The sequence below is a fragment of the Arachis stenosperma genome, chromosome 10, assembly GCF_014773155.1.
Source record: "Arachis stenosperma cultivar V10309 chromosome 10, arast.V10309.gnm1.PFL2, whole genome shotgun sequence".
NCBI lineage: Eukaryota > Viridiplantae > Streptophyta > Magnoliopsida > Fabales > Fabaceae > Arachis > Arachis stenosperma.
Window position 1 is genome coordinate 28,689,454 of NC_080386.1, and position 20,824 is coordinate 28,710,277.

The window sequence follows — 20,824 nt, forward strand, 5'->3', positions numbered from 1 at the left end:
AAATAAATTCCATTAGTCCTTCACCTCTCTTAAAAGAAAAATGTTTTAATTCAAAAGAACAAGAAGTACATAAATTTCGAAAATAGCTCCTGAATTTAGTTTAATTATTCTGATGTGGTGACAATATTTTTGCTTTCTGAATGAATGATTGAACAGTGCATATGTCTTTGGATCTTGTTGTTTATGAATGTTAAAATTGTTGGCTCTTGAAAGAATGATGAACAAAGAGAAATGTTATTGAGGATCTGAAAAATCATGAAATTGATTCTTGAAGCAAGAAAAAGCAGTGAAAAAGAAAGCTTGCGAAAAAAAAAAAAAGAAAAAAAAATGTGGCGAAAAAAATAGAAAAAAAAAAGAAGAAGGAGCAGTAGAAAAAGCCAATAGCCCTTAAAACCAAAAGGCAAGGGTAAAAAGGATCCAAGGCTTTGAGCATCAATGGATAGGAGGGCCCAAGGAAATTAAATCCAGGCCTAAGCGGCTAAATCAAGCTGTCCCTAACCATGTGCTTGTGTCATGAAGGTCCAAGTGAAAAGCTTGAGACTGAGTGGTTAAAGTCGTGATCCAAAGCAAAAGAGTGTGCTTAAGAGCTCTGGACACCACTAACTGGGGACTTCAGCAAAGCTGAGTCACAATCTGAAAAGGTTCACCCAGTTATGTGTCTGTGGCATTTATGTATCCGGTGGTAATACTGGAAAACAAAGTGCTTAGGGCCACGGCCAAGACTCAAAAGTAGCTGTGTTCAAGAATCAACATGCTTAACTAGGAAAGTCAATAACACTATCTGAAATTCTAAGTTCCTAAAGATACCAATCACTCTAAACTTCAAAGGAAAAAGTGAGATGCCAAAACTGTTCAGAAGCAAAAAGCTACAAGTCCCGCTCATGTAATTAAATTAATATTCATTGATATTTTGGACTTTATAGTATATTCTCTTCTTTTTATCCTATTTGATTTTCAGTTGCTTGGGGACAAGCAACAATTTAAGTTTGGTGTTGTGATGAGCGGATAATTTATACGCTTTTTGGCATTGTTTTTATATAGTTTTTAGTAAGTTTAAGCTACTTTTAGGGATGTTTTCCTTAGTTTTTATGTTAAATTCACATTTCTGGACTTTACTATGAGTTTGTGTGTTTTTCTGTGATTTCAGGTAAATTCTGACTGAAATTGAGGGATTTGAGCAAAACTCTGAAAAAGGCTGACAAAAGGACTGCTGATGCTGTTGGAATCTGACCTCCCTGCACTCGAAATGGATTTTCTGGAGCTACAAAACTCTAAATGGCGCGCTCTCAACGGCGTTGGAAAGTAGACATCCAGGGCTTTCCAGCAATATATAATAGTCCATACTTTATTGGAAGAATGACGACGCAAACTGGCGTTGAACGCCAAGTACACGCTCCTTTCTGGAGTTAAACGCCAGAAAAACGTCATAATCCGGAGTTGAACGCCCAAAGCACATCACAACTCGAAATTCAACTCCAAGAGAAGCCTCAGCACGTGGATTGATCAAGCTCAGCCCAAACACACACCAAGTGGGCCCCGGAAGTGGATTTATGCATCAATTACTTACTTATGTAAACCCTAGTAGCTAGTCTAGTATATATAGGACCTCTTACTATTGTATTAGACATCCTGGATTGTACTTTGATCTAGTGATCACGTTTAGGGGGCTGGCCATTCGGCCATGCCTGAACCTCTTGCTTATGTATTTTCAACGGTGGAGTTTCTGCACACCATAGATTAAGGGTGTGGAGCTCTGCTGTACCTCAAAGATTAATGAAGTTCTATTTTCTTTTATTCAATTCTCTATCTTATTCTTATTCCAAGATATTCATTCGTACTCAAGAACATGATGAATGATGATGAGTTAGATAACCCTCATTATTATTCTCACTGATGAACGCGCGTGATTGACAACCACTTCCGTTCTACATGCAACAAAGCTTGAATGTGTATCTCTTAGATTCCCCAACAGAATCTTCGTGGTATAAGCTAGATAGATGGCGGCATTCATCTGGATCCGGAAAGTCCAACCTTGTCTGTGGTGTTCCGAGTAGGATCCTGGGAATCCGGAAAGTCTCACCTTGTCTGTGGTATTCCGAGTAGGATTCCGTTCATGAATGACTGTGACGTGCTTCAAACTTTAACCTGCTGGGCGTTAGTGACAAACGCAAAAGAGGGATTCTATTCCAGTAGGAGCGGGAACCAACCGGTGATTGGCCGTACTGTGACAGAGTGCGTGCATTAGCTTTCACTGCGAGGATGGGATGTAGCTATCAACCATGGGTGATGCCTCCAGACTGGTTAGCTATGCGAGTGACAGCCGTACAGGTTATTTCCCCGAGAGGAATGAAAGTAGCCACAGCTGATAGTGAACCCCTATACAAAGCTTGCCATGGAGAGGAGTAAGAAGGATTGAGTAGAAGCAATGGGATAGCAGGCGTCCGAGAGCTCTACAGCATCTCCATTCCGCTTATCTGAAATTCCTACCAATGAATCTGCATAAGTATCTCTATCCCTTTTATTATTCCTTTTTATTAGAACAATCCAATTATCACTATTACAAATGTTCAATCCGCCTAACTGGGATTTGCAAGGTGACCATAGCTTGCTTCATACCAACAATCTCTGTGGATTCGACCCTTACTCACGTAAGGTATTACTTGGACGACCCAGTACACTTGCTGGTTAGTTGAACGGAGTTGTGAATTCCAATAAAGAAAACCTCACACAGGTGCTACCCCTTAGAAGCCTTCATCTCAAAATAAACAGTGTCCTAAGGGTATATTCATACTAAAGCTCAAAAGATAGATTCCATACAAACTTAAGGATGTTGAATCACAATTTCGTCCACCAATGGTTCTAAGATAAAGATACTTACTGTAATAAAATAATGAAGCAGCAATGACCTCTGAACCGTTCCGTCAGCGGCTCCGACAACTATCTCAAGCGACAGCGGCGACCAAAAGCTCTAGTGACGGCAACTGTAACAACCATGCAGTGATGATAATATTTCCAGAATTTAAAAAAATAAAAACTCGAAGTAGGAACCTTACTGGCAGCAGATCTCAGCGACGCCATTGCCACTTTCCAAAGACAAAGGCTCAATGACGCATCTCCAACAGCGGCGACAGAGTGCGCGACGGTGACTGGGCATGGCGGCGGTGGCAGAACCAGCTTCCCCCTTCACGCGCGCGCAACTCTTCCATCAGTCTCTCTCTTTCTCTCTCTTCATGAACTCTCTCTCTCTTCAGCTTCACCCATGGACGATGGCACGGACAACAGCAGCAGCGGTGACAGGATTTAGCCACGACGAGGAATGGCGGGACAACTTGCAATGACAACAATGGCCTCCTCACAACTCCAAGGTGGTGACGACGCTAGTGAGGCGCAGTGGCGTGACGCACGAACGACAATGAAGGTGGCTGGCGCAACGCCTCCCTATCTCACCCGCGAACTCTCTCTCCCCTCTACTCGATCTCTCAATAGTGACACGATGGGGCGGTGGTAGTGATGCCCGTCAGCGCCGTCCTCCCTCTTCTCCTCTCCTCCTTTCTTTTCTTCTTCCTTATCTCACTCTATGTTTCTTTCTTTCTATCGTGTGTGTGTATTTGGGGGAAGCGGGTAGGGTGAGTGGCAGTGGGTAGGGGTTAGGGTAAAATTAGGGTTTTGTTTAGTTAGGGTTAGAGTTGAATTTGGAGATTTTGGTAATTTTTATTAAATTAGGATATAGAGTATTTAACTTAAAATATAATTTAATCCTTTAAAATTACTTTTAAAATATTATTTAATTATCAATTTACTAATTAACTTTTAATCAAGTATTCTAATTTAGAATTAGAAATAATATAATTAATTTTCTTTGTGTATAACAATTAAAAGTATTAAATTCTAAAATCTCCATTATTTAAACTAAATCATATAAAATTCTTATTCTTTTACGATTACTAAGTTTTATAATTAAATATAAAAATTATTCAATAATTATAAAATTAACTAAAATTTCTATTTTAATTATCAAAACTTAATTTAATTACTTTTAATAAAATAATTTTTGAAGATAAAGTCTTTAATAAATAAATAAATTTGAAATCAGCTCATAACAAGATTTTTTTAAAGTTTTGGATCTTACATGGCTAATAGTCGTCTTTGTCCTTGCTTTGTATAGAGTTTTTTTAGAGGGTTAGTATCTTTTGTATATGGTTATATAAGCTAGACAGGTTCCAGAGTAGGGTAACTCTTATGTGAACAAGAGTATATATATATATATATATATATATATATATATATAGTAAATAAATAAGCAGACGATGTACTCTTCAAGCTGTTTGGAGTATTATACTGGGCCTTCGTGCAATTATATGCTACAAGTTTTGAATTGCTTAAGCCTATACATTATATATTGGCTAACTCGCGATCTCGATCAGCGATACATGCTCATACATATATATTTAATAATATAAAGTCTAGAGTCCCTAAGTTAAGCTATGAAGTAACGCCTGGCAATTAGCATTGGTCATGACGTGCTAGAAGTCGGGTCGTTACACCGCTGAAGACTACAGATTCAGTGGTGCGGCTTTTTTTAGTTTGGCGAATTTAAAATCTCAACTCAACTAACTTTTTTGGCAGTTTTATCAGTTGACCTGTTTTGACACCCCTACTTGCATTGCACTGCTAGAATCTTTTATCCTTTTATAAGTAACATAAATGGAGCAATCATGTGGATGATCAACGACACAAGATGCATGGTGGATGCATGTGTCTTCTCCACTTTCTCATAGTATGTGAGAAACATATTCCTAAGAACTGTCTACGATAGCAGGGGCAAGAGAACGTGTGGCTAGCTGAAATCTTGCATCATGCGAGAAACAAATGACAACTTCTAGCATCCTAAGAGAAGCACACTCCCCATATTCACTCCCTTGTCGAATATAACTAAAATCAACCTAAATTAGATCCAATTGAAAATTAATTTGTGATAATATGTTGCCTAAATTCTACTAAGAGATTATAAAGAAATTAATGGGAGCAAAGTTTAAACAAACCTCCCTCTTTTCTTTTTCTCTGTTACATGGTCTGTTCCTGTTTAGAAATAAACAATTATATTATGTGTAGGCTAAAAATCAAACACCAATCAACTGTTGTGATAGAAACACATATTTATCATTTCATAATTTTTTTTATTATACTTCTTTAAACATATTTAATTTGTATATCTATTCCATATATATATATATATATATATATATATATATATATATATATATAATAACTTATTTCTAGTGTGTATGTAATTTTTTTATAATTAAATTGCTTGGTTTTGATGTTTATTCTCTAAGAAATACATAATAAATATAACTATTTTTATTAAAAGAGGTTAATACTCAAATTCATCTCTGAAAATAACTTATTCTCTAAATTGTTTTTTGAAAAATTTAGTAGTCATATTAGTTCTCAAAAAATATAATTGTAAATCAAAGTGGTCCTTTCATAAGTTAAATAATGATATGTCATGTTAAATATCACGTGATATATGATAACATAGTAGGTTAATGATATGTGTCAACCAATCATTTTGATATGTGACTTTAACCTTCCACGTTATCATGTCATGTGACTTTTAACGTAACATGTCCACATCTAATGGTCAGAATGATAAATTTGACTTATGGTTATATCTTTTAGGGACTAATATGACAAAGCAAATCTTTCGAGAACTAATTTGGAATAATTTTGAATATTAACTAATGTTTTAAAAACCAAACTGAATCGGCCGGTCATATCAGAACTCGTGAAAAATACAATTCAATCTGCATGGAAAACTGCTAATGTTAAAAATTGTTTCTGAACCAAAAAACCGACTGACAATTGATCAAGAACCGGCTGGTTTTTTATAAATCTCAAAAATTTCATCGTTGCAAAATAGATCAAGATCTAGATATGAAAAACATCTACTCCAGCACTGCATTCACCCTCTGTCGTGCACCTCCAGCAGTGCTCGCCTCCTGTGTGTGCCTCCAGCCATGCTCGTCGTGGTCTTGTCATTAATTGTTCTTACCGTGTCATGTTGCTCATCGTGCTTTCCTCTAGTTTTCGTGATGAGCACAAAGGAAGAAGAGGCGGCTACGAACAACAAGAGAAAAGGAGGAGGGTATGAGAAGGAGAGGCAAAGAGAGAAGGTTGATGATGCAATGCCATAGAAGAAGAGAAGTTGTTGCCTATTGAGAACTGGAGACTGGCAGGTTGCTCACGTTAATGTTGTTGTAGTGTTATCTATTATGTCATTGAGGAGTATTGTAACGATCCAATTTCTAGTACGTCATAATCATACTAGTATGTCATTGAGGAGTATTGTCTTCCTAATTATTATCTATCATTTATTATATGAGTCTGATCCATTGTTAAAAGCGTAGTTATTTTGTGAGGTACTTTTTTTTTGTTTGAAAACATTTTGACCAACGTTCGGAATTGATAAACAGAATCATTCATTACCAGTTCAAAAATAATAACAAATAAAGCAGTTATAATCAACCACACTTATAAACATTTCAAGCAGTTAACAACGTTTAGTTATCCAGCCTTTATTAGAGTATAGATCTTTAGTTAGAACACCCCTAGATATAGGTAGATAATAATTATATACATATATATACATACAACATTCCAGGCCCTGACCTGTTCAAGATCCCTAAGCTGGCACCCAGGCTAGGCTAAACTCTATATTCACCTAGTCCTTCTAAACTACTAAAGCGAGGGAAAGTATGTTCTAGGTCTTCAAAACCCGAACCGATCGAATGTCATCAAAAGGTGGAACATCTTCTAGCACTCCTCTGCATGATCACACATCGTCTTAGAGTATACTACTGGTACTTTATTGAGTGGCCGCATAACAGTAACATCATACGGAGGAATTAGGTTAAAGTTCGTAGATAAACGGGATGTAATGTCGGCTGGTCTCAAGGTATATACATATAAACAGATAACAGAGTTCACTCTAGACTCAGAAGACCACCTAGAGCGGAATCCTCTTTGCAGAACGATTGTCAGTGGAGTACGAAAGGGTACTCTTGCTTCCATCTGAAAGGGGGAAGGGAGAGAGAAGGGGTAAGAACTAGGGAGTTCTTAGTAGGGCCAGGGTTATTAGTTACGTTCATTAATTTTGTGTTGTTTAGTAGACAAATAATAGAATGTAGAGAAACAGTAAACATAAAATAAAGATAAATAGAGAAAACAGAACACAAATAGAAGAATACAAGAAAATAAAACACAAACACAGAGAATAGAATACAAACAAAGAAAGCATACATTCATACAACAATCATAACAGAGGAAATGCACAACCGAATATGATGCATGTCTAGCCCTAGTGTAGGTAATGGGCTCATTTGTCAGTTTCTATCCGCTCCCGACATAACCCGAAGCAGCTGAAACGGGTATGGTTATTCCAGTAAGCATAAATACGGTTCTCACTAACCGACGTATGCCATCATATCTTCTGTAAGCAGACTCTGCTTTACAGGTGGCCGAAATCCAGCTGTGTATGAAATAAATCATCTGCAAGTGATCACAGGTTATCAGTTGCACGTACAGCCCTTAATAGCTGTGTGGCACTGGAAAACGTTCTGTGGTCGTACCACTATCTATCTGACTGCCTCAATGTAGCAGATGAACATACAAATATCTCTGGAGTTACCTTAATGCAACTAATGACCTTTCAACAAGCCCTCTGCTTATTCTCTAATCTCTTTATCATATTACTCTTTTCTTTGTCTCTTTACTCTGCTCTGGTTACTCTTTTCTCTGTGTCTCTTTAATCTGGTTTGATTTCTCTGTTTTATGTACGTATTTAAAACTTATGTAAATTTTGGTATGAATAGTTAGCCTGTCCCAAGTATAGGTTCATTAAGTCTATACTGAAACAATGTAACTTTTCATATAATACCTAACCCTAGGCGCACCTTAAGTGCTAACTATGTTGTTCCTAGTTTGTTCATTAATCACCATTTGTTTCTGTCATTAAAACTTTATCGACATTTTTTTCGTTTTTTATCTTTCCTTTATCTTTGCCTCACAAATATGTTATTACCACTCCCTAAGTGTTTTAAGAAGATAACTATGAGATTCTGCGCTTAAAGTTGTCTTTCTAAAGTTTTTTACAAAAAACTGCCTTTTCTGCATTATTTTATTATTTTGAATAAATATTATTTTTAATTAAATATTATTATTTAATATTTTATTATTATTTATTATTTTATTATTAAATTTTTGAAAATTAACTTATCTTTTACCTTTAACTTTAAAATTCACTTTTTACCACTCGTAACTTTTAATATTTTTATTTTAACCACCCTAACTTTTGGAAATTACAAAATAACCCCCCAAATACCAAAATATTTACTTTCTTGTCCTTTTATGGATCAAAAAGGTGTTCTTCATTATTGCTCAACACACTCAAAGTGTTCTTCGTAAATTTTTCAGATTCTTTTCTTTATTTTCACCCATTTTTCAATCTTTTCAGTAACTGATTTTTACCATAATTCAAAATAAAATTGCAGCCACCAAAATTCCATATTTTTCACTTGATTTCAACACAAATTCAACCCCAATTTAAGGGTTAGGGTTCGAAATTCCAGCAACCACAAGAACATGTATTCATAGCTTGAATATCATCAAATTTTTACCGAAACTTCAACAAGAATCACTCATATAAACAATCAATTTCAAGCATAACTAAACCATATCATAATCACACATCTCAAACACAATTAATTAAGATTAATTTCACCAAACCCTACCTTGATTTGCTGCTCCAAATTTTGGTTATGCTTCAAGTGTTCATAGAGCACTTTTTTCTCCTAAAACACATCAAGAACAACTTTGAATCCATAAAACCTCAATTGACCGAACCTTAATTAACATGTTAGGAAGAGATTTCTCACCTTAAACATGCTGGAAATTGAGGTTTCTTAGCCCTCAAGTCAAGTTAAGCATGATTCCTAAGAAAGAACATTAAGAAAACACATGTTTATGCATGTGTTCTTCAAAACCGAATTCAAAGGAGAAGAGAACAGACATCTCACTTTATTTCCAGCCTTGATATGTTACATGGTTATGTAGAGAAAGAAGTGATGATCATTTTGGTCGGATTGAAATTTTGATTTGAGTTTTAGTTCAAAAGAAATCAAGTTTTGAAGATTTATGAACCAAGAATTTTCTCTCTTTTCTCTCTTGGAGATTTTTGGAGATTTTTTGCCATAATGAAGAAATGAGGCAGCCTTGGAGGTCTTGGGAGTGAGGGGAGAGCTGTGATTGGTTGGCTTGGGAGGTGGTTAAAGTAATATTAAAATATCTCAAGTGTATAACTACTAAAACTAGATGTATCGGAACACACGTAAAAATATCTCTAAAATTCTTTTCTGAGCTACTAGTATAAATGATACTAGTAACATATTTAATATGAGAATAGAACATGTATAATGAGGCATTAGCATTGCTAAAGTCATCAGGGAGTACTAGTGCTAATCTACACCAGTAAACTGTGAATCTGGTTAAACTGATCTCCAGTTTTTAACTAAAACAGACCAGGTAATATTATAATATCATTCAAGAAGCTTCTAGTACTAATATAATGATAATATTATACTATTATCTTTATACTCTCATGAATCGAGTCTGGTTCGTCAAATTGAGACTATTTACGAAAACCAGAATCAAAAGTGGTTCTGGCTTAAAGATGACATAATGATAATGAGGATTGAAATGTTTGATGATACAGTAGAGGTGTTCCCTTCACTGATCTTTCAGAGAATTCCGTGTCTTCAAAAAAGATCTCACATACTCAAAAACTGGATTGTTACAAGTATCTAGAGCTAGATTTAATAAGCGATTCTGGAAATATGTGCTAAGTGTTTAGGTATTTGAACTAAGTATAAGTTCAACAAACAAGCTTTCTTTTATTTACCCAAATCAAAGTCTCTCACTAGCGACACCTTCTTTGCTCCCATGGCCTATTTCTAACAATTCATTTTCGCAACCAATTAAGATTAGAAACACAACCTTTCTTTTATGAGAGGGGAGCTAGGTGAGAGAATTTTTTTTTTTAGTAAATATTTATTTTGATCCCTAAAGAATTTTTTATCAAAAACTATAGCCTTTATATTTTTATTTTTTAAAAGTCCTTGAGAAATATTCTTATTGGACACATTGGTCCCTAAGACGTTTTGAATAAATTTTTTCATATGCGTGTTGGATAAATAAGTCTCTAATAAATTTTATTATAACATAAAACAATTAAATCATAAAAAAGTGCACTCTAAAATAAATTAGTTTCCTTTCAAAATGACACAAGGATCAACCTGTCCGATAGAAATAATTCTGGAAGTTTTTTGAGAATTAAAATTTGTGAAAAATTAAAATGTTGGATTTAAAATTCCTTAAAAATCAATTTGAGCCTTTTTTTTATTAACTTTATTTGAATGTAGTGAACTAGTGATGATAATTAGAGTGCTTATACGTGGCTTGTCATCATTTTGCTTTGTTATTTGGACTAAGTTTGGCTTACCCTGTAATATGACTTATTAAACAAAAAAAATAAATATTTGATTTTTTTTAATATTTATGTTATTTTTTATCATAAATTATATTTATCTTTAAAATATTTATATAATATATTTAATTTAGAGTAAAGCTAGGGAACCAAAAGCATTTTAGCCAAAATCCAGCCAAATACTTTTGGATGAATTCAAAATCTCTACGAGTTAATATATATGGATGTTTCTTCTACTAAGTATCAGAATGTTTTTTTTCATATTAAATGGATGTTCTTTTATATATTTTTCGAATTTTTTTGTATTGCAAATGTGAATGTCTCTATTTCTTTAAGAATTTTATATTTTTTTTAAATTTTATAGATATTTAATTATTTTTGTTAAAATATAATTAGATGTTTCTTTTGTTAAGTATTAGGATGTTTTTTTTCATATTAAATGAATGTTTTTTTTATATTTCTGTAATTGTTCAAGAACTTCTTTTAACTAAGATCAAGTATGTAGTTTATCAAAACGGCACCTAATATCCCAAAACAATTGCGTACAAGGTAGAATCTCTTCATACAATGTGATGAAATCCCAAAAAAGAGTGTGTCCAAACACAAAAGGGACGCATTCAATGGAAGAGAACTAGATCATAACAGTCAAGAAACTTTCGGAAGAACATAAAGAACCAAAAGAAATATGAATACAACTTCCTACATCATTGTCAACATCCATACCCTTTAACTACTAATATAATAACTATCCCTAGACCCTAATAAAAAAAAACCCAGTACACACGGATTCCAACCCCTTCTCACTTGAAATCGCATTGCATTCTACTTATCACCAAACATGTAATGCTTCACATAAAACCTTGAACGCCACAGTCTCCCTTCAGCAATAACCATCAATAGTATCCATGCCACGTCCTATGATATATCTGAAAATCACACTCTTCTACCATGATTATCCATTCCTTACGTTCCACAACATCTCCTTACGGTGGCGAATCCGACGAGCCAGATGTCGGTGATAGAAGAGGAGTGGATCGCGGTGGAGAGGCGGAGAGGGCCTGATGGGGAGAGAGAGAGGTCTGTGTGTGTGATTGTTGGAGGTGGGTAGGTTAATCTGAGAGAGAAGAAGAAGGTTTTTATAGGTTTTAATTAGGTTTACTTAATCAATTTAAAATTTTTTAAATTTTGAATTTAAAAAATTTTAAATTAATTAATTATTAATATAAATTAATGTAGTTTTGTTTAGTTTTTTGGCTGATAAGCTTTTGGTTCCTTATACTTTTCCTTTAATTTAAATTACACATATATTAAATTTAAAAGATATAAAATATACTTTTCTAAATACAATAACAACAACAAAGCCTTGTCCCATTAGGTGGATTCGATTACATAAATCAAACGACGACATTGATATCATGTCTACAAAAAGATCGTTTACATGTAGATCTCATTTGACTACCTCATGGATGGTCTTCTTAAGTCTTCCTCTTCCTTTCACCCATTGTCCATCTTCCATCTCATCCATCCTCCTGACTGGGTGCTCTGTCGGTCTTCTTCTCACATGTTCAAATCATCTCAGATGCAATTCTACCATCTTTTCCACAATAGGTGCTACTCCAACTCTCTCTCTCTTATATCTTCGTTCCTTATTCTATCCAATCGCGTATGACCACTCATCTATCTCAACATCTTTATTTCTGTCGCTAAGATCTCAACATCTTTATCTCTGTCACACTTAGCTTATGTTCGTGCTTCCTTTTAGTCGCCCAACATTCTGTACCATAAAATATACTTTTTTAAATAAAAAAATTTAAAATTAAAATTAGAATACAATTAAAATGATAAATATTTTTTGTGTATTTATTTTTTATCATTTTGTAACACATAATATAATATTATAGATTTTATGCATATATAAAAAATATTAATCTTTGATATTTGATTTTTTTTAATTTTAATATTGTGTTGTACTTATATAAAATTATGAGATTTTGAGTGGTACTATATTTTTAATTTATATAATTTTAAAATTTATATTAAAAATATTTATATTTTTTATATTTATTTATAATTTTATATATTATTTTATTATTATTTAATTATTTCAGTTGAATTACTATTGAATCTATTAAATTTTTAAATCGATAAATTAGTAGTTAGTACGGTTTAATGATTTATTCGATTTTCAAAACTTTGCTACTCATCTATTATTTAGATTAAATGATGACAAAATCTCACACTAGAGAAAAAAAAAATCTAACATGTATTTTAAATAGAAAAGTTTTCATTAAAAAATTTTTTATATAAGAAGATGCAAAATTTAACTTTTAATTTATTTGTTGCATATTTATTAAGATAAAAATTAAAAAATAAATGCATTTTACTACCTATAAAACTGTTTCTTTAGATTAAAAGTTATTTGCTGGAACTTCTACCTGTGGATTTACGCTTAATTTTAATTACTATATTTTTTGTATTTTGTAAGTGAAAATTCATACTTTTGAAAAAAGAAAAATGACTTAGTTCGATAATAATTAAGTAGTGTGTGAAAGCGAAACTGTGAATAGATGATAGATCCCCAAAAGGTCCAAAAGCTTGGGACCAATGAAGTTAATTATCCTTAATCAGATCTAATTCATGAATCCCAATTCTCACATCACAGATAAAAAATGGCATCCAGAGCCACTGGAGCACTGATTTGTTCTTGCATGATATGGCTCTTCCTTCTCTGCGCAACCATCGCGTTCCTTCAGCTCAAGTTGGTGGATGACTCAGCACATCGAGCTTCCTCTAATAGAAAAATAACCACTCATCACTCCGCAACCGTGAGCATTCATTCTCTCTAAAAAAAATGCTCTTTCTTCCTTGTATTATTTGATACACCTTCAATCGCATTTTTGGGACTCTTCAGGATGACCTAGATGGAGAAAATTTGGAGGGTGTGACGCATGAGGTGTATTTTGATGTTCAGATTGGTGGAAAATTAGCCGGTATGCTTTTCATTCATTACAAAGTTGGGATTTTTTTCTTATTTGGTTCCCGTAAGAGTATTTTGGTTTTAGTTCTATCTTGTTATCATGATATGGTTCTGGTTTTGACAATTGAATTGAGTGTGAAATTTCGCAAATTGGGTGGAGCAATTTTAGCATATTATCGCACACTAGACCATCCTGAGATTATGCATTCCATGTAGCTTTAAAAAAAATAAAAGAAAAAAAATGATAAGAATTATTTGATTCTGAAATGGAATTGAACATGATAGTACCATCTTGCATATTGATAAAGAGTATAGTTTTATGATTTTATTTGTGTTGTTAATTAAAGTCCTATAATTTAGTTTATGTTATTATGTTGTATTATGTATTGTAAAAGTCTTACATCGCCTAATTCACGAAGACTTCTCATTTTTTCTCTAATTTAAATAAGACTATGTATCATTTTATTCCACAAGTTGAATAAATATAGACTTATGACATATAAGTTTTATGCTTTTTTACTTTAAGCTCTTTTTAAGTGTCGGAAGTCTAGTTTAATATGTTAGCTTAGCCAACCAGGTGGGTTCTTGACGTCTCAGCATCAGTTTGGTATCAGAGCAAAATTAGTGCTGGCATGTGTCCTCATCAGTATGAGTTGTTTGTTGGGGAGTTTTAGGTATTATCATTCCTTTCTATTTGTTTCTTTTGGTTTCTATCATCATTACATCATAGTCGATGCATCTCCATTATTATTTATGCATCATCAACATTACCGTTGCATCACCATTTGTATATAGTGTTCAATATTACTGTTGCATCGTTGCTGCATTTCAGCATCAACATAGTAGTTAACATGGCTACAAAACGCGTAGAAATGTCCAAGAAAATTAAATGGAAGAACTACACCACTAAGTTAAGAAGTTGCAAGAACAGCTTGCAAATATGAAAATGTTCGAAATGATCATGACAAGATGAGTGACGACAACTCTTCTAGTAAAAAGGATAATGTCAATCTTTTTTTTTTCATTATTCTTCCTGTTCTGAAGATTTGTCTACATGTAAAGCACGACACAAGACCACAACTCATAAAGCTAAATACTTAGGAATCAAAAATTGGTGAACCAAATAACTTGGAACTTTCTATTGAGTTCCTGTCGCATCGTATCTCATATCTTTTGCTCCGTTGATGCTTAAGATTCTCCCACCACATTAATGCATGCTTCTTCAGCTTGAGCTTCACACTCCCTCTACACCTTCAGAAGAGGAAGAGTAATGAAAGGAAGAGTAATGAAAAGAACTTGTTCTTGCAACTTAACTTGACGGCGTAGTTCTTTTCTTTCAATTTCTTCGGCAGTTCTACGCGTTGGAGCCATCTCACGCTGTTCATGTTGAAATGCAGCAAAGATGTGATAGTAATGTTGAGCACTATCAACTATGGTGATGCAACTATATGATGATGCCTGGTGATGATGCACAGATGATAATGGAGATACACCGATGATGATGATGATGTACGGAATATAACCACCACAGAAAAGGCACCGAAAGAAATAAATAAAAAAGAATGATATTACTCGAAACTCCACAATTAACAACCTAGAATGATAACAAAGCATACCAGAAGTAAGACCACCGTACTAAAGACCTGTACCTTCGAATCAAATAAATTTTGCTCTGATAACAAATTGACACCAAGACATCATCTTGGTGAGGTTAATAACTCCACTGTAGAGAAAATATTTAAGAATCCCACCTTGAGTTGGCCAAGTCAAAGATATTGATCTAGGCCGTGAATTATGCAATATGCAACTTTTACAATACATAATATATAATGACATAAACTAAACTATACTACTTCAATTAACAACACAATCATAAAAATATGCAGCATAGCGCCTAATTTACTTTGCCTTATCAGTAATGACTAATGCAAAGTTTTGCCACCTAAGTATGGCTAGTTTCCTATCTGAATGTCTTAAATGTGACAAGCTTGTTATGTGTTTCTTTAATTAAGATACTTTAGTGTATGTGTGTGTGAGTTTTGATGTTCAAGGGAAGTATTTTACTCGGTAAAGAAAAAGAATAAATCAAAGGGCTTGAAGAGTGTAATAAAGTCATATTTATTCTTCAAACTCGTCTCTTTCCCTCCAAAACCTCTATTTGCAAGCACACCATTAGGCAATAGAAAGGACTTGCTTAACCATGCTAAAGACTGGAAAGCTTTGATCTGCAGATGTAAATAATGCATATTATGTTATTATCTTTTGATACCACAGCACGTCACCTAAAACTCTTAAAATGGTTATCTTTTTCTTGCTTCAGGTCGCATAGTCATGGGCCTTTTTGGGAAGACAGTTCCGAAAACTGTAGGTATGGCATGCTATATCGTAATGAATTATCTGTTACTAATGTTCATTGGTACTAATACAGTTTCATGAGAAGCATTTTGGTTACTAATATGTAATATTCTTCTTGTGCAGAAAACTTCAGAGCGCTTTGCACTGGTACATCACCAACTGTTTCTTCTTTCATTCTTTGGCATTAAATTGGAGCCACCGTTTATATTTATGATACTTTTACTCCCTTAACCCAGTGATCAATCATGGATCAATTTTGATATCTATAATTAAACACTCTAGGTACTAAAATTCTGTAGTCTCAATGAACCTGGAACATTTCAGGAGAGAAGGGGGTTGGAAAAAGTGGAAAGCCTCTTCACTATAAAGGGAGCGTATTCCATCGGATTATACCAAGCTTTATGGTCCAAGGTGGTGATTTCACACGAGGTGATGGACGAGGTGGAGAATCGATCTATGGTGATAAGTTTGCTGATGAAAACTTCAAGGTGAAGCATGATGGGCCAGGTGAGCACATGTGCTTTTGTCGCTGATATAGAAATATGTTTACTGCATAAGAATGAAAAATGTTTAAAAATGTTTGACATAATCATATGTTGTCACATTAGCAAAATTAACTTTTTCTCATATTTATTACTTGAATAGTCATAAAAAAATAAAAGATTTAATTTGATGAAGTATAATTTGTTTTTCAATTATGCCATGTGTAAACAAAAAATTAGCCACCGATATAAGATACATGTTGAAATACATAATATACATTGAAAATGAGTTGAACAATATAAATTTATACTCAAATACATGGTGGCTGATTTATTTTGTATACACATAACATTTTTTGTTTTTAAATTTTAATACCATCAGTGTATAAAAATTAAACTCATATTATTTAACTTTGTTCGTCCTCCTTGCACTTGCATAATCGTCAGGGTACTTGTCAATGGCGAATTCCGGGCAAGATACCAATGGCTCCCAGTTTTTCATCACAACAGTAAGAACCGGCTGGTAATTTGCATTGCTTTTCAACACTCCAATTCTAATAGTAGTTTTGGAATAATAAAACCCGGACAAAACCGTTAAAGGAAAAGTTTACTTGTACAAGTTCCATTTCAATGCTAATTTGGAAATGAGCACGTTCCTATTAGTAATAAAGAGTCCTTGCACATTCACCTTCCTAAAATAGAAAAAGTTACCAGACAAGTTAGGTCTAGGAAGAAAGCCTAAGAAGAAAAACCTAAACTCAAATTGGATGAATAGTACTTAGGCCTTATTATGGTACATAGAATTGATTGCCTTTTTCTGAAAAGTCACATGGTTCTATTTGTTTGTTGATAAGGTTGGATGGACGCCATGTTGTATTTGGCAAGGTACTTTCAGGAATAGACATTTTGTACAAGATTGAAGCTGAAGGAAGTGAAAGTGGCACCCCAAAAAGTAAGGTTGTCATAATAGACAGTGGAGAATTAACTTCATGACATCATTTATATAAAGTCGAGATTGAGATTAGTTTCTACCAACGGTAAAAATGTCAAGACTTGTCTGTTGTCTCTACCATGGTTTATTAATTCTCTGTATATATATACACTTTTCTATTTTCAAAACTCATCTGGTAGATGACCCAAGTTTGAAGATTAGTATTTTGTATTAGGATGATTTGAGTTTTTGTTATTGCTATTTTGCTTGTCTACACTAGACACTAATCTTTGTGAAAGGATAGAAATTATTTTGTGTAATCATATGTTATCTGCCAGAAGTTCCAAAACTTAAATTTAAAAACCAATTTGAAATGAGGAAGTATAGGGAGCCAATGAAATATTTGTACAATGTGTATAATGGAGGTTTAGTGATGTTCGATTCAGTATTAGAGATATAACCATTAGTGTTATCTTTTTCCATCAGCTTAAGCTTGAGATGAGTGGTATCATGACATAGTATTAGAACTCTAGATCCGAAAGATCAAGATTTCAATTTTTGGTGAATCCCAAAATCTAATTTGTCATTCTCAAATTTTGAGAGAAGAAATTTTTTTTTATGAATTCCTTTAATTAGGATAAATCACCAATTTCATTTACGAGATTGAAGTTCGACAATTTAGCCCTTGATAAATTAAGTTTGAAAGTCGCAATTTTGCTTACGCTAATGGACAAGTGTATAAGAGAAAATAGAAATATTATATATACAAAAAATTAGTTATTATATATTTAACATATATTTGTGTTAAATATATAAATTGTTTAATTAATTTTTAATATATATTTTGTACGGTGATAGATTTAGTGATTGATTTTTTGTGTATGAATAGCAATATTGATAAGAAAAATTGTCAAAGATGAAGTATAAGAGTATTATAAGCTTGTTTAATTTTCTTTATGGGCTATATTGTCAATGTCTCCATCTTCCAGGGATGAAATTGGGATTTACCCTAAAAGAAAAATATCTTCTTTCTCATGTGCATATGATAAAGCCCATAGGCCATATCTATCCAAATTTTACACACATGATTTTTGTATTCATGTGAATTGAACTCTATTCAGCAATCAGCAGTAACCAGTTATGGCTGCCCTGAATATGTCTATGTCATATGGGGTATGCAAAGAAAGTGTATGTAATCCCCTCATATCTTGTTTCTTCAGAAAGAGCAATATAGTACGACTTTATGGGGAATTAACAATTCATATGGAACAATCTGAATTTCTGAAACCTTTTTTTCCCAATCATAATATGTCAGTGCATACTGAAAATATGGCAATGCAGATTAAAAATTAACTTTGTTTTTATTGATTTTACATTCAACAAGTACAAGTACAACACTGACACTGTTAACTTGAACAAGATCATACTAACTTGATTATTCTTACAAGGGCCAGCAAAAGTGCCATCAATAGCAGAAGAAGAAGAAGAAGATCACAAACACATAAGACAGAGAGAGAAGAGTGTCAAGAGGACGATACAATGCTTCGCCTTCACCGTCCTTACTTGACATAAACGACAAAACAAACCCCAAAACTACCATCACAGTTGCTCAACTTCAGCAACAGAAAATAACACATACATGACACATTGACACCATACTAATCATCTCATCTTCTTAATTTTCTCTCCACGTAAACATGTTAGCCCTTAAGCTCTGGATACAAGAATGGAACAAATGTGTATTATCACAAGACTTAACCTAGCTACTTGTATCATCTATCCTTGCATGCATGACATGAATTACTATAAGAGATTAGAAAGATGAGAAGATTCGGAGGTAGCTGTTTTGTTATTCTATTTTTAACTTCGGTCCATATAATTTAAAATAAATTTAATTTTGATGCATTGTCTAAACCAGATTTATGCATGCATTCTATTAACGAACGCAATGTGAGCAAAAATAACCACCTACCGTGTGAATGATTTAGGGTAATTATGTGACTGAATGAATGTATAAAACCTTTAATGCATCAAAATCAAACTCAATTGGACAACAACACTGAGACAGCGAACAGAGATCGATTAAGAAAGTTAGTGAGAGAAAGAAGCCAGTTTTGAGTTTAGATAATTATTGCATAGACATATTATTATTATTATTATGAGTATTATTAGTTGTCACCGCGGCGGAGGGAGTTACCGTTCTTGGAACGGTGCTGGCAGGCGTTGGTGAAGTTGGAATTAAGATCAGAGTACATAGAAACGACCTTAGAAATGTTACCGTTAAGCTCTTGAATGAGCGAAACGTTCTTCACCATCTTATCGGGAATCCGAGACTGGTGGTTCTCGTTCACCTGCTGGATCAGAGCTCTGTTCCGGTCCAGCACCGACTGAACCTGACGGAAGCTCCGGTTCATGTTGGCCCAAACCTCAGGGTCACCTTCCTCCCCTTCCTCCACCTCACAGTCCGATTCTCCGGTCGTGGTGCTCACGGTGGTTGTGGTGGTTGAGGGACGGTGGCGGTGGCTCTTGTGGCGGCGGTGGTTTGACGAGTCTTCCATGGTTGATTCTGCGGCGGAGGAGGATGAGCGAATGCTGGTCATGTGCATGCAAAATCAAGAATTGGAGAGAGAGGAGAACGTGGTTGTTAGGATCTGTTAGGCTGTGTTTGGCTGCACATTTTTTTTTTTTAAATTTCGTTTGGGTTCTGTTTTTATGGTGTGGAAGATGAGAGTTGTGGAAGGAAGCAATGATATTTATAAGGCGCGTCACGGACGCAAGTCTGCAGACACCAAAAGAAAGTGATGAGAAAGTGTGAATTTTTTATTACTTTATTCCAAAAGGAAGGCTTACGTGTCCTTTTTTTTTTCCCCTTTCATGATTCAAAATTTCACATATATATATTTTTTTTTTCTAAATTCTTCGATGGTTTATTTGGATTTAGCTAGGTGGGCTGAGTGAAATCTCTCAAAATTAAATTAGGTTCATCGATTTATTAGTAAAAGTATTTATAAAGTTTAAGCTGGACTTACCAAAAATATAAATTAAAACTACAAAATATATAATATAGAAAATAGTTAAACATTTTAACTTATTTTTTAAATTATTTTTTTAATTGTTAAATTAAAATTTTAAAATTTTATTTTTTAATGATTTTAAAAAATAACATATATTTGAATTTTTATTTTTTTAAAATATTATGAGAATAATTAAGATGATAAATTAGGACTTACATTTTATATAAAAATATAAGTTAATAATAAGTTAAATTTTTCAATCTCAATTTTGACTCGTTTATGTTTAAACTCAATTACAAATTCGTGACCTATACTTATAAAAATGTTAATGAATTAAATATAAAATTTAAAAATTTAAGGTTATTAATATAAAGTTTTTTATAACAAGCAAAAAAATTTATATTTTTCGTATATTTAATATTTATTTTTTAAAATAAAATATTTAAAAATATCTACTCATAATAATCTTAATATATATTTTTGTGTTATGTTTGAATTTAATGTTATACACATTCAATCAAA

The 20,824-nt window shown here is 33.5% G+C and overlaps 2 protein-coding genes across 3 annotated transcripts; one reads left to right on the forward strand and one right to left on the reverse strand.

Annotated features, from left to right (window-relative positions):
• The first annotated feature begins 13,109 nt into the window (after positions 1–13,109).
• Positions 13,110–17,731, forward strand: LOC130955926 (peptidyl-prolyl cis-trans isomerase CYP20-1-like). 2 transcript variants are annotated; one of them, XM_057882928.1, is made up of 7 exons: positions 13,110–13,368; positions 13,455–13,533; positions 15,841–15,888; positions 15,999–16,022; positions 16,200–16,382; positions 16,805–16,866; positions 17,212–17,731. In XM_057882928.1, the coding sequence occupies exons 1-7, from the start codon at positions 13,213–13,215 to the stop codon at positions 17,275–17,277; spliced, it is 618 nt and encodes a 205-aa protein (XP_057738911.1). In that variant the 5' UTR covers positions 13,110–13,212; the 3' UTR covers positions 17,278–17,731. The 2 variants fall into 2 exon arrangements, with proteins under 2 accessions (XP_057738911.1, XP_057738910.1); XM_057882927.1 differs by having other exon boundaries at positions 13,113–13,368; positions 16,805–16,880; positions 17,212–17,718.
• Positions 17,732–18,630: 899 nt separating this feature from the next.
• On the reverse strand, positions 18,631–20,036 carry LOC130955015 (protein EARLY FLOWERING 4). The gene has a single exon (XM_057881792.1). The coding sequence runs from the start codon at positions 19,892–19,894 to the stop codon at positions 19,457–19,459; it is 438 nt and encodes a 145-aa protein (XP_057737775.1). The 5' UTR covers positions 19,895–20,036; the 3' UTR covers positions 18,631–19,456.
• Positions 20,037–20,824: the final 788 nt, after the last annotated feature.